This window comes from Amphiprion ocellaris, chromosome 1 (assembly GCF_022539595.1).
Source record: "Amphiprion ocellaris isolate individual 3 ecotype Okinawa chromosome 1, ASM2253959v1, whole genome shotgun sequence".
Taxonomy (NCBI): Eukaryota; Metazoa; Chordata; class Actinopteri; family Pomacentridae; genus Amphiprion; species Amphiprion ocellaris.
The window spans coordinates 11,539,527-11,552,875 of NC_072766.1; the positions used below are offsets into that span (position 1 = coordinate 11,539,527).

Genomic DNA, 13,349 nt, shown 5'->3' on the forward strand with positions numbered 1-13,349 from the left:
AAGGTAGAAACACTGACAATAAATGTCAGTCAACTTCAGAGGAGAAGACTGTTAATTTTCATGAACAGGAGCAGGCTGGGAAAGCTTCACAGCTGCCGTCTGCAGCAACACCTGACCCACGAGGCGTGTTCACCACATGGTTCCCTCAGAGAATGATTTATCTGGACACACTGAGCACAGAGCTACACCTGCACAGCTACTGACACCAACAATTCACATTCTGGATAACTGCACGTGTTAAAAACATACTCATAACCACACAAACATGGATCCTCAGCAGCGTGAAAAATGTATTCAATACAAACCACAAGGCGAAAGACAACCTGAGTGGCACTAAGGGTCAAAGATCAGAGGGTGTCTTTCATTCATCCACATCACAGAGGGGCACAGTAAAGGTTCAGACAGCACTATTAATGCCGAACAGATACTATGAGCCAACAATCAGTAAAGCCAGGCTCAGAATAGACAAGTGTCATGTTGCAGCAGAAAACAGCACATGACCTGAAAAGATATCAACAGGGCAAGAACATGTAAACAAGAGACCATGTAAACAAGATTACCTCCACATAAATACAAAAACGGACAAAGTTCAGCCCGATAGCAGTCCAGTGTTCTGGATTCACCTGCATTAAACTCACTCAGAAACAACAAAGACTAAGTCGTGTCACAGAATATCATGGTAAAAATGACTGTTAGGACACTAGCCGCAACACCAGAACTGTGTTGGCAGTAAATACATTCATAGTGATGCACTGCTGCAACAAAATGCTCCCTGAAACATCTCATAGCCAGACTTTTCCTTAGGAGTATGTCTGGTTTCCTGTCCAGATCAAAGCTCAGAGGAGGGCTGCCTCTGTAAAATTCCTCCTGTGCGATTCTGAAGCATGGCTAAGATATGTTTTAAACCCTTTCCAATGTGACCCTGCCCCTGCCAGAGGGAACCTGTTAATGATATCCTGCAGGAGCGAGTTTACTACAGCAGTGTCTCCTTTGTAGCTCCTTTAGTGGCTCCATCGTAACTGTTGGCTTAGATGTGAAATGTCCCCACGTTGCAGTGTAGTCACAGCTTTAAACAAAACAGAAATCTAAAATATAACAGCCTGTCTTAACCTGAACTGAGTCTTGCCAGAAAAATAAGAAGTTTAGCTGATTGACTACATTTGTGTCTCTTTGTTTGGTTTTAGCATCACAGCAGACATTTGGTTTGATGATGGAGAAGGCCACCAGGAACAACATGCCCCACCTATCTCTGAGAGTTCCTATCTAACACATGTCCGTTTTTATGCCGTGGAACAAGGAAGGAAGCATATTGCACAGAGGAAGGAGAAAGTTTACAACGCCTCTCTGGCAATAATGAGCACAAGCTTCCACTCTCAGTCGGTTTATCAGGCTGAGCGAAACATCTGCATTGTTTTCATTCACAGCACGACATCCTCACATTTCTAACTGATTCATTAATTCATTCACAAGCATAGTAAATCATTGAATTATTTGATCAGTGCTGTATATCTTTGTCATATCTCAACCTAAAATGTTTCATAATACCTCCCATCTGCTAGCATTGACCATATCTTTACTTGTATGCAAGAATCTGTAACCACTGACTAATAATTTTACAGCAACAGAGCTTAAATATTGAAGCAATCATTGCAGTAGTGAGATCTCACAGGCGAGCAGTCCTGTTTATGTAACTGTGAGCTGTGAAACACTTGTAACAGCAGCTGAAGTCCAATGCAGCTCTGACTTACAGCAGCGAAAAACAGAAATACAATGACCTGTTATTTTTAGTCTAGATATCAAAAAGTTGAGTTAATTAACATCATTTAATTCAGATTCTACATGAGGATCCTCATAAGGTAGGCCTTCATTTGGCTCCATGATCTGAGGGGGGCCTGTGCAGCTTTCTGTACTGTTTGTATCTCCACACACTGTTGTTAAGTTAAACTCCAGTAAAGCTGGTAATTACAAACCAAAAATGAAAGGCTGGCACTGGAATTTGCAGTTGTAAGCTACCGAAGCCTATCGCGCTCCCACTTTTTTTCCAGACATCTCGGCAGCAGCAGTCGGGTTTAAAAATGTGGATGTTTGTGTGTAAATGTCATCTGAATGAATTTGTGTTGCTACAAAGTCCAGCACGCCGGTTACATTTGTTCATACGTATCCGACATGTCGCCCTGTTATCTCCCAGATGTTTGTATATTCTCACAGCTCAGTAGTGACTTCAGCGTTGAAAGAAGAAGGACATGAATCAGAGTTAAACCTGTAATCACCGAGCATGTTTAGAACATAAGCCTCGAAGCTAAGCTAAAAGACTTATTGTGCAATTTGCTGTTTGCTGGTGTTTTTCCATATTGTACCGCCAAGGCAGAAAAGTGGTATATAAGTGCAGACTATTTACCATCTATTTTACATTACAGCACATGGATGAAATGTGAGGGAAATTCCAGCAGGGGCAGAATGAATGTTGAGGTTCCTAATGTGTTTCAGTGTAAATTACACGACCCATCAGTGTCTGGACTGGACTCCACTGGCAGAGCTGCTTGATAATAACATTGGATTCCTACAGTTTGATGAAGAAGTCTTGACTGTATCTCATAAAACACACAGGAAATGATTGCTAATACAGCAGTGGGAAGGAGAACTACCGCTGTTTGTACGACTCTTCTGACCATCCCAACAAAAATGTGCTGAATGAATCACGCATCGTCTTGCAAGGCATATGAATCACAGCAGACTGGGTGCTCGTGAAAGATGTTGAAACGCAGAAGAGGAAAGACAAACAGATTAGTCCTGGTGAAGGGCTTTTTGCCCTCGCTGATCTACATTTGTTTGTCTTTTCCTGCCTCATCAGGAAGCCCTTGTTTATCACAAGTTGAACTAAATATTGACTGGAAGTGGCTCTAGAAAACATTAACAGGCAGCTTCTGTCACTCATTGAGCCACACCTTTCTTTAAAATGCAGTTTATGTCACATCAACCCATACGACACACTGAGGGTTATTTACAGTGAAGGTGCTGAGCAGGTGGAGCCAGCCAGAGAAAGAGCTACCTGGTGGGATTTACACCTCTGTGGGAGAATGACTTTAACCCAACTTTACCTGTTTCTGCTTCTCTTTACTGTCTTTGAACTTGCATGTATAGAAAAGCTGCCGTTCCAGTTCTGAGGGCTTTGAGGCAAAAGCAGCTCCTCAGAAGTCATTTATGGCATCGACATGACAAAAAAAATGTGGGCTGGACGAGTCAAGATAACCTTTTTGTTATCAGGGAGTAGAGGCAAGCCCAGATGTCTGACTCCTCAGAGACAGCGCTCAACCAGGAGGGTCACGATAACAGCTGAATGCTGGCACATGTTCAGAAAACACCATCAGAGGCACCTTTGCTTACAGAACAGATAATCACCAACAACTCCCAAAAATACCAACCAGAGTAATGGAATCACAGCAGATTTGTCATTCATTGTCATAACTTTATAACCAGTCTGATCTTGTCACACACAGTGGAGACACGTTTGTTTTTACTAACAGGAACAGGTCAGAAGTCCTGTCAGGTGTCTCGGGGTCAAACCACCCACGATCAGAACAGGAAACAGAACTACAAAGAGTAAGAAAACAAAAGAGCTCACCTCATATCTCGGTCTGAACTTCTTCCTTCCAGTGTGTGTTCGGTCAAACGAGGTCTCGGACTGCGGTGTAAAGTGAGTCCTCAGTCAGTCTGACAGCAGCAGTTTCTCCTGCAGCTGAGTCCAGTGTTTGAGGGCGGTGCTCCGAAGTGGGACAAACCCAGAGAGCAGCTACCGTGGTTGCTGTTTAATCCACAAGATCCAGACTTTGCCGTGACAAAGACGCAGTTCTCCACTTATCCCTCCACCTGCCTCAAACTGACAGCTGCGCGGAGGAATTTACTAACTACACCGGCTTAGATGTGACCGAACTGCAGATCTAAATCAATAAATATGTTGCTTTTAAAAAGTTACCAACAGGCTTGAGCATAAGTAGGATTTTAAGATTAAATACCAGGTCTTAATCCTGATACAATAGTGCGGCTTTTCGGTGTGATTCCTCTTTTTGGATGAGACTACCAGGCGCCAAACACCCCCAGACCCCAGTCAGTTTAGGCCACATTTCACAGTGTGTCAGCAAAAACTCTAATCTATGCTGCATATGCACAAAACCATTGAACAAACTCTGCAAAAATGTGCGCACAATGTGGAGTCAGATTTTCTGAGAAAGCACATTCTGCCATCGTGTGGCCACTTTGTGACACTACAGGTAGAGGAAATGCTGGTTTAAAGGATCAATTCATCCAAAGTGGGAAGCATAAGGTCCAGATAGTCGGGACACAATTTACTTACATATCCATTGTGAAGTAATATGTTAAAGTGCCAAGATGTCATTTGAGTGGGTTTACATCAATGTGTGTGAGATCGATTTTCAAAAGTAGTTGGACACGTGGCTACTAAGTGGATCAATATATAATTGAGGGACTTTTGAAGTCCAGGGGATATATCTTTCATACATTTTTATTAAAAGTTAAAGAAAAAATGTTTTTCTATGTTCATTATGATTACATCTTTACAAATCCCATAATTATTTATTATGGAAACAATCACTTATTAATAAAAAAAATGACTGGATGTCACTAAAATGTCAACTAAATAACCGTACGAATTTAATAACAACTACTTCGAATTAGCTAAACAATAATAAAATGAGCTTATTCAAAAATTGTTTTGATTGTGTTCTTTTTATTAAGTTGAGGTAATTATGACAGATATTTCTTTTTTGGAACATATCAAATTTTAAATGGAAAATAAATTGTACCTGTGTCTGAGAAATCACCTTCAGCTAAGTTACCCATTACAAAAACACCTCTCCAGGAAGTGTTAATTCCAGATCACATGACCTGCTCCACAATATGTCATTTCCTCCTGAAGAAAAGACTGGCAAGACTCCAAGGCTTTCTGAGTTATTTAATATAAAGTAGTGTGTGAGTCATGTGTGGATTTATCGCATGTCAACATGTTTACTACAATATCTTTATAAATAACTTTCAATTTCAATTTTACTCAACTGTATATATAATATTTAGAAGAATCTTTCTGTAAAAATGGCATGTAGTGTTTGGTTATAGGCGGCTATGTTGATTTTAGGCCAGAAAACAGCAAAAATGTCAGCTATGATACCTGTCAACTATGTTACAAAAAGTCTTGCAATTATATATTGATCCAAGTGTTTTCTGTGTGTTGTGTCGACATTTATTCATGTGTATTTGTCATGTGGAATGCTGTCATTTAAAAAAGTAAAAGAAGTGACCATGCAAGTGAATTATGAGAGATACTAAACGTCCTGGTAGACTAAGCCGCATAATTTTTGTTTTTGAAAATCATTTGCACGGTGAAGAAAAACCCATTTGTGTCTGTGCAAAAATCACAAACACTGTGAAAATCAAACAAACAAACAAAAAACTTTGAAATCTCCTATTTATTGAATTTTTACAAAGTAAAAGTTTCTAAAATTTGAAAGTGGCTTTCAGAAACCCTTAGTTTACCTTAAGCACAGTTTTAAGGTTTTCAGGAGAATCCGCGATGAAGTTGAGTTCCCCTTAACTTCCCCCTTAAAACCCGAGTTAGAAGTTAACTGTTAGCGTCGTAGTCTTAGCTTAAAGAAAAACTAAAGAGTTGTTTAGCAACGGCATCCATTTTAAGATAGTTTTACCAGCGAGCTAACGGCTAGCTGACTATGAAGCTAAAGCATTGTTGCTATGGTTACCTTTCATTTACCTCGCGTACTAATTTCGAACGTCGGTTAAACTTGACCGGAACTACGTTCAGGTTAAGTTTATCAAAACCCGGGAGCTATTTTACCGCAGTATAACTACGTTTAAGTCGGTTAATGTTAGTTTTTACCTGGTCTGGCGGTACTACGGGTATTATCGTGATGTAACGACCCCGCAGTGACGGAAACATCAGCTGTGGTGACGCTGTTTGTGCTCCTCAGCATCACCACCACACCCTCCTCATAGTGCAGCAGCAGCAGCAGCAGCAGCAGCATGAAGTCCGCCGCCCTGCTAGTTCTGGCTCTGACAGCAGTCTGCCACGGCATCCTCCCGGAGATAGTGGACTCAGGCATCAGCCACATCCTGGAGGATAATTCCGTCCAGGGACAAACGGAGCCGGACAGCGTGTTTGTGGAAGTGGAGCAACTCCCAGAGGATCTGCAGCACAAGCCTGAGGATGCGTTTCAGCAAGTAGGCAGCTAGTTGCACCTCTCAGGCAGCTGTTGACATGACATAGCATTATTTCACTGCTGTGCTGTCAGTTACTACCTATAGATCATGAGAATATCTTTAAAAAAAAAAAAAACACTGCACAAAAATATAAAAAAGCTTAGAGGCAGATGCAGCAGAGGAAGGAGACAAGTTTTTGTGTCTTGATGCATCTTTTTTAATCTGAAATAAATCTGATCATTTCTCAAACCCTTCTAGACCAACAACCAGAGCATCAGCCCTCATTCCAACAACATCCCTCCAAGTCATCCCAATGAAAATGCTCCTGATAAAGTGACCGATAATGAATCCTTCCACTCCGCTACAGACCAGGTAGTCCAATAAACAGCAATCAGAGGTAAAATAGTGTGAATAAACCTTAACTGATGTCCCACCTTCACACAGGAGACTAACAACATCACCACAGCCGTCCAGACGAGTGATCTGGAGAACAAGATTGATCATGTAAGTATTTTAAACAGAACTCTTGTTTTTCACATGACCTTCAACTGCACAGTTTGAATTTCTCGCTCTGGAAGGCTTGCATAACGTCTGGTCGCAAAATCACTGCTGCTGACTTGGCATTATGTCTGCAAATGAACGTGTGTATAGAAGTTCATTCATCTTTCTGTTTGCCTGTGTGCTAAATATAGCACGGAGGTATTGCCTCTTGAAGTTGAAAGCAGTGCTGATGTGCAGCTGATTTGTCGAGTGCATCCATCGAAATTATGGCTCTACAAAATAGCTGATAAATAAGTGATGATGTGAGCTTTTGCAAGGGTACTTATGCAACCACACATTTAGAAACATTTAGAAATGGTGTAGTTAATGGTGTAGTTAAACATTAAAAATCCAATTCAGAGGGCAACTTTTTAATGACTATATTTAGTTGTGAGTAGTATAAGTAAAATACAACAGTTAAAACTTTTATGTGAATTACCTTTTCAGAGTAAAAATGACATTAATCTTCATCTTTTGTTTGTTGAAGGTCTTGTCATCTTGCAGTTTTTACATTTTTGGTTGTATATTAGGAGAAGAGTGTACAAAATATCTCTGGGACAAAAGTCTGTCTAGTTATAAGTGATAAAATTCACATCAGATGAGTCGCCTCTTTCTATAGAAATATGCTACATCTTTTTTTTGGATGTTTGACAACCTAAAAGTTTAATATATTTAGTCATTCATTTTGCACTTTGGTGTGATCTGATTGGATATAAATCAAAAAATTCTCTAAATGACGGTTTGAATCTAATATAAATCACATTATATGTGCAGATATGTAGGCAGAGACTGACATATTGACATTTGTTTGATATAGTTTAATTCATAATTATTGGCGTGAGTGTAGATCATTAGCTTAGTCATGTTTTTAAAATTAGAAACAGTGTCAGTCTTCTTTCATATTTATTCCACATAATACCTGGAGAGGTTTCTGATCGCTGCTTCCCTGACAATTACGAGACCAAACAATGGATTTAAAATAGACTGAGGCACCTTCATGTGATCCTTCCTCTCTCTTGTCTTCAGAGATGCCTCACTAACGACGACTGTGGGAAGGGAAGGTATTGCCTCTCTGACACAGACAATTCCAAGTGTCTGCCATGTAAAGCCATCGATGTGGTAAGTGAACCTATGTTAAATTTCTTCACTATTTTGGTCATTTTTCTCTAAAATGTACTGTCTCTCAGGTCTGTTCCTTTCAAATGCACACACACTTCCAGGCTACTTGGGTTTCGCATCAACTGCATTGCAGTGTGTCCACAAGTGTAATTGGAGTGTGTTGTTCGCCAGCACTCTGTCCTATGAGCTTCACATGAAAGGACAGCATGTGTCAAGGTTAAATAAGAGCTCTTCCCTTCCCTCCTCTGGCTCAAAGAACCACTAGAACAAAAATAATGTTGTTCATGTCAGTCTTCTTGTGTCATTGGTTTTACTGAAGACTCCGTTATGACTGAACTGCTGACTCTGTGGAATCTTCATTGGATGAATTGGTCTCGGTTTAGGAGAGTTGAAAAAAGCAATGCAAAGGGATAAAGACACTGGCAGTCTGCCAAACAAGGGTACAGTATGCAGGGATAATAAATACACAGAGGACCAGATCTGTGTCTTGTCAAAATTGCTGCACTAAAAAAAAAAAACTCTGCATGGAAACAACCAGAACACCGTTTGTCGTGTCCCCGTATTAACAATTCATAGAGGCTTTAATAGGAGCTCCTCTTGCCGCTATCAGAGACCAGTTGACCTGCTGATCTCATTTATGTTTAATCAAGTAAAAAGTCAGCTGGCCTCATGCTTAGAGAATCATTGATGCCATTAATGCTGCTGTGAGTTCCAGCTTTGTTACACTGAAAGTGCATGTTCTGTTCTCATGTCTGTGACTTTTAAAGAGCTATACTCTGCTTTTTGGAGTTTTTCCTTTCCTTTAGAGTGATATATTATTTTCTTTTTTTTTGTGCCTGTAGAAAGTCTTACAAACTAGAAAACTCAAACTCCACTCAGAAGACACTGTGCTTACTTGTCTGAAATGCCTCGGTTTAAGTTCAGGCTTTTCTTCTGTTACTTATTGACATCACCATGTAACACATTTGCATATTGCCTGCTTAGCAGTTACTTTTGTACATTTTAAAACAAAGAAAAAGCAGCTTTCTCGCATTATTTCTTCACTAGAGTTGCTACTACAAGGTGTACATCCCTATACTGTGAAATCTGGGGTTATAGTTGCCTAGCTTGCCTTGATTTGGCCGGTTCAGCTGACCAATCGGAGCAGACTGGGCTTTTCAAGAGGAGGGCCTTAAAGACGCAGTAGGCTTGGTAAACAGTTTGAGAAAAATAATGCATTTTTTGGACATTAAAGCAGGTAAACATATTTCCCACAATAAAATTATGAGTCTGAAAATGTGTATCATAGGGACTCTTTAAAACATCACTCCAGCATCTTTGAGACATGAGATTATAGAACATTTCATAAATATACACTGTATACTGAATACTTCATCCATTACTGGGAAGGCGCCTTCAGATTAACACCTTTGATAACTCTAGTCATCTGAACAGTGTTGGTCTTTAATATCAAGCTGCTTGTTGCAGAATAATTAACCTTAATTCATAGAAATTATTTGTCTTCCGTTAAGAAAATGCCTTGTTTTCTGTTCTTCCAGCCCTGTACGAAGGATGCGGAGTGCTGTGGCGAACAATTATGTCTGTGGGGCCAGTGCACTCAAAATGCAACAAAAGGGGAGGCTGGCAGCACTTGTCAACACCAGACTGATTGTAACCTAGACCTCTGCTGTGCTTTCCATAAAAGTACGGTACAGCACAAAATATAGTATACTGCATGTTTATCCGTCCTTCTTTACACTCTCAGAAAATGTATCCGTGTGTTTTCTATTCTTGCATTCAGCCCTGCTCTTTCCCGTCTGTTCGGCCAAACCCATTGAGCGTGAGCGCTGCTTCGGTGCCTCCAACCACCTGATGGAGTTACTGTCGTGGGACATTCAGGACGATGGACCCAGGAAACACTGTCCCTGTGCAGGTGATCTCCACTGCCAGCATCTGGGGTGAGTACAACACGTTTCAGGCAAAATGCTACAAGTGAATAGGGTGAAATATTTATCTAATAGATATCACAATGAAATTTCCCCAGCTGATTACTTACATTATGACACTTATTTTTGGTATTTCAAGTTTTCTGGCAAATGAGATATTATCTCGTTAAACATATGCAACTTTGTATACACTTCCAAAATAGAATTTTAAGCACTGGATAATGTCAGGCTTGAACTTTTTGTTCCATTTAGTTTCCTACAGAGGCGCACTCTGTAAATCTGAGAATAGTGTCAACAGCCAAAATAAAACACATTTTTGCCATGTTTTTCCCCTGTAAGACCTTCAAAATATAGACAGGAATAAAACTGGAAAGTCTGGTCTGTGTAAGTGCTACTGAGGTGGAGAATTCTGGCTGAAAATAAATGAAAAAATGTTGTAAAATTCTATATATTTTACCGAAAAGCACTTTTTGTAGGTAGAAGTTTTAACTAAAAGATGTCAACCATGAAACTTTATAAAGTTTATGACTTAGATTTGTCTGTTGTCTCATATGATAATTCACAATTTAGGTTTTTTCAGATGCTATTAGTTTATAATTATATCACAATATCAACAGTTTTTTCACTTGTTTGTCTCATATAGCCCTAGAGACCAGAATATAACTGTTCATGCCCAATATCCACTACAGTTACATTTCATTCATAGAAAAAAATGACAAAATCCACGTGGATCAAACTCTGATCAAATCAGAGAACATTTGCTATGTCTTTATGTTTCTTATAAAATAAAAGATTTTAACCAAATTGCATAAGTAACAGGCACAGTTACACAAATCCATCATTTTGAATTTTTAATGTAGTTTGTAAAGGTGACAGATATTAGTCACTAAAAGAAAGGAAAATTTTGGAGTCGTGGTTATTTGTAGGTTATTACGCTCTGATTTAACTGGTCCGGCCCACTTGAGGTCAAATTGGGCTGAATGTGGCCCTTGAACAAAAATGAGTTTGACACCTCTGGTCTAGACAATGAGCAAGCAGCAATACAAAGAAGGCTTGTATTAATGATTCTAATGATTCTGGTATTAATTGAGTTTTAATAACTGTCCCATGTAGTGGATACTGTGCATGACAGGGTAAAAAGCTTAGAATGTTTGATTTAATGAATTATTCTGTTCAGATATATCCAAAACCTTTAAATGCACGTCACTTACCAACTTTGGACCCATTCCTACACTGTGGTGCTCTGCTTTTCCACAGGCGAGGCTCCATGTGCCTTAAAGGAGAGGACTCGAGTGAAGAGGATCTGACAGACTCTCTATACTCAGAGATAGACTACATCATCTAGACACAGCTCGGTTTAACTCACATTGCCTTGTAAGCAGCTAGTCAGGCGTCTCCTCTGACTCCAGAGCCATTTTTTGCAAAGAGTCATTGCAATTTCTTTTTGCCAGCTTAATCCAAAACACTAAAGCATGGAAAATGGATGAAAATATATTTATTTTAATTGCTGTAATTGAGGTTTATTATAACCCTTAAATGTGTCTATAGATGTAAATATGAAAGTGACTAACACAAAAAAGACAGGAAGCTGAATTTGCTAAACACACTTAACATTAGTTTTCTTCACTATTTGCTGCATAGCTAGAGTTTTTTTGCAAGTCTGCCTATTATATAATGCTAACCCCAGCCATAACCATAACACACTGATTACAACTCTAAAGATTTAATATCTGTAAATGGACTGGAAGTTACCGTCTTTTCGCCTAAGTTGCAGACTTACTGCATTTACTGTTAACTGGGAGAAAAAAACGGTCACGCTGCATGTACTGTTTGAGCAATAAAACAGAAAGATGTTAGATTTCTCTACAGAAACAACACGGCCATCATGTGCAAGAAGAGCATGGGTTGTTTCTTCCAATTCTGGGAATCATTCTAAAATATTGTGACCATAATATTTAATCATACTGACCTCATCTCAGATGTTTGGTAGTATCGAATTATAGCTGCTTAAAGTTGTTTGTAACAAAGCATTTCTCTTCTGCATCTTTCACTTGTTATAGCCGAGAACATGTTTTGGCAAAATTCCTGCTTGATCCCCACCAATATCAGCTCTGCTGCCAAGATCTTCATGTTGCTTTTCTCCACAGAGGTGACTTGTGTTTTTGCCAAAATCTAAGCCTCAACATTTTTACTGCACTGAGATGACATGTTCTTATATATGCACGGCAGGAAACACTGTCACTCACAACAGGATGTGTTTGATTCTGCCTCTACTGCAGTTATTTTGCAATGTGTTGTTCTTCTTTTATATATCTGCACTTTAACCTGAACTTTAATAGGCCGCTGTTGTCTTTGAAGCAGCGTTTCATCCGCAGGAATATCAGAAAATTATTGAATGTATAATCAAAGGTCAAGGTTGAAGTCATGTTTTAGTGTCACAGTCGTAACAGGACTGCAATCTATTGTCCAGCAGTGAAAATGTTTTGTGCAAGGATAAAACTTGAACTGTAGTGAGGCTGTATGTGTTGGTCCTCTAAGCTGGAATCACAGAAAACTGCACAATCTCATGCAATAAGCTCAATAACTGCACTGACTGTGGATGTTGTTACTGTATAGAGATGTGTTTGCAATATTCTGTTCCCAAATTACCATTAAGAGTCTATAAATATAGGATTTATAGCAAATCGAGTGCAAAAGACCATAAATTAAGAAATCGCTGTGTAATTATTAAGCTGTTAATCTTGAATAAACAGTACAGTAACCTTTAGTTTATTTACCAACTAAGTACCATAATCTGCTTTTCTTGTTCTGCTTTCTCCTCACTTAGCAAAACACCTGAAGGCCCTGCACACTCACATCATAGTGTAGCGGCAACATGAAAATTGCTGTGGACTTTTGCAAGAATTATTGTTTTAAATATATTGAAATAAAGTAATGACAAAATTAATTTAATCAGTAACAAGAGGAGAGTTAGTAGGTACCACAAGGGCGGCCAGCCGGAATTAAACCAAGAATTTAAATTTAGTGTGAACCTTAACCGTTAAGTAATCAGGATGCTCCAAAAAAGGTTTATATCTAATGAAATGCCTCCCTGAGCACTTTCAGTTGTTTTTTCTATTAGCCCTTAACACTGACCGACACTTATATTTCATTTTTGATGAATAAGTAACTAGAGGCATTATTCCTACGACACAAATCACTTCTTAGACTCAGCATTTATAATTTCACTGCAAATACTGTCAATGAGGTTCCAAACATTACTGCTTAAAAATTAGTGTTTAAAGCTAGCAATGCAACATACCATTTCAATATTCAGCCTGAAAGTTTATTTTTTCTTTGCAAACAATGTTTAACAATGCAGTGTACTTAAATGCTGGATGGAACTTACAGATAAAACTGTCAAATATAACTTGCACTTTGAACCTAACAGCTTGTACAACTCTTGCCTTTGGAACAATAAAAAAGGTTTTTTGGAAACTCTAAAACATTCTTTTGTGTTTGTGAATTAATTCATCCGTTTTGATTCACAGTGACAGAAAA

General features: G+C 39.1%; 2 protein-coding genes across 12 annotated transcripts in view; one reads left to right on the forward strand and one right to left on the reverse strand.

Moving 5' to 3' along the window:
- Positions 1-4,048, reverse strand: part of mical2a (microtubule associated monooxygenase, calponin and LIM domain containing 2a) — a 56,911-nt gene extending 52,863 nt beyond the window's left edge. For 2 of the 10 annotated variants that reach the window (XR_004847579.2, XM_055013101.1), the window contains exon 1: positions 3,623-4,017. The gene's annotated coding sequence lies outside the window, so the exon portion shown is untranslated. Of the gene's footprint in view, positions 1-3,622 lie in introns of all 10 variants that reach the window. The other 8 variants (XM_055013092.1, XM_055013093.1, XM_023273275.3 and 5 more) reach the window with 8 other exon arrangements.
- dkk3a (dickkopf WNT signaling pathway inhibitor 3a) lies at positions 1,745-13,296 on the forward strand. 2 transcript variants are annotated; one of them, XM_055013110.1, is made up of 8 exons: positions 1,745-1,856; positions 5,997-6,246; positions 6,484-6,597; positions 6,670-6,729; positions 7,792-7,884; positions 9,423-9,567; positions 9,665-9,821; positions 11,067-13,296. In XM_055013110.1, the coding sequence occupies exons 2-8, from the start codon at positions 6,049-6,051 to the stop codon at positions 11,152-11,154; spliced, it is 855 nt and encodes a 284-aa protein (XP_054869085.1). In that variant the 5' UTR covers positions 1,745-1,856; positions 5,997-6,048; the 3' UTR covers positions 11,155-13,296. The 2 variants fall into 2 exon arrangements, with proteins under 2 accessions (XP_054869085.1, XP_023129026.2); XM_023273258.3 differs by lacking the exon at positions 1,745-1,856 and having other exon boundaries at positions 5,894-6,246.
- Positions 13,297-13,349: the final 53 nt, after the last annotated feature.

Excerpts from the sequence above, each read along its gene's own strand:
- dkk3a (XM_055013110.1), top strand. The coding sequence starts at position 6,049 with ATGAAGTCCGCCGCCCTGCTAGTTCTGGCTCTGACAGCAGTCTGCCAC. Across the intron at positions 6,247-6,483 it reads CTGAGGATGCGTTTCAGCAA|ACCAACAACCAGAGCATCAG; the intron begins GTAGGCAGCTAG and ends AAACCCTTCTAG. Across the intron at positions 7,885-9,422 it reads CATGTAAAGCCATCGATGTG|CCCTGTACGAAGGATGCGGA; the intron begins GTAAGTGAACCT and ends CTGTTCTTCCAG.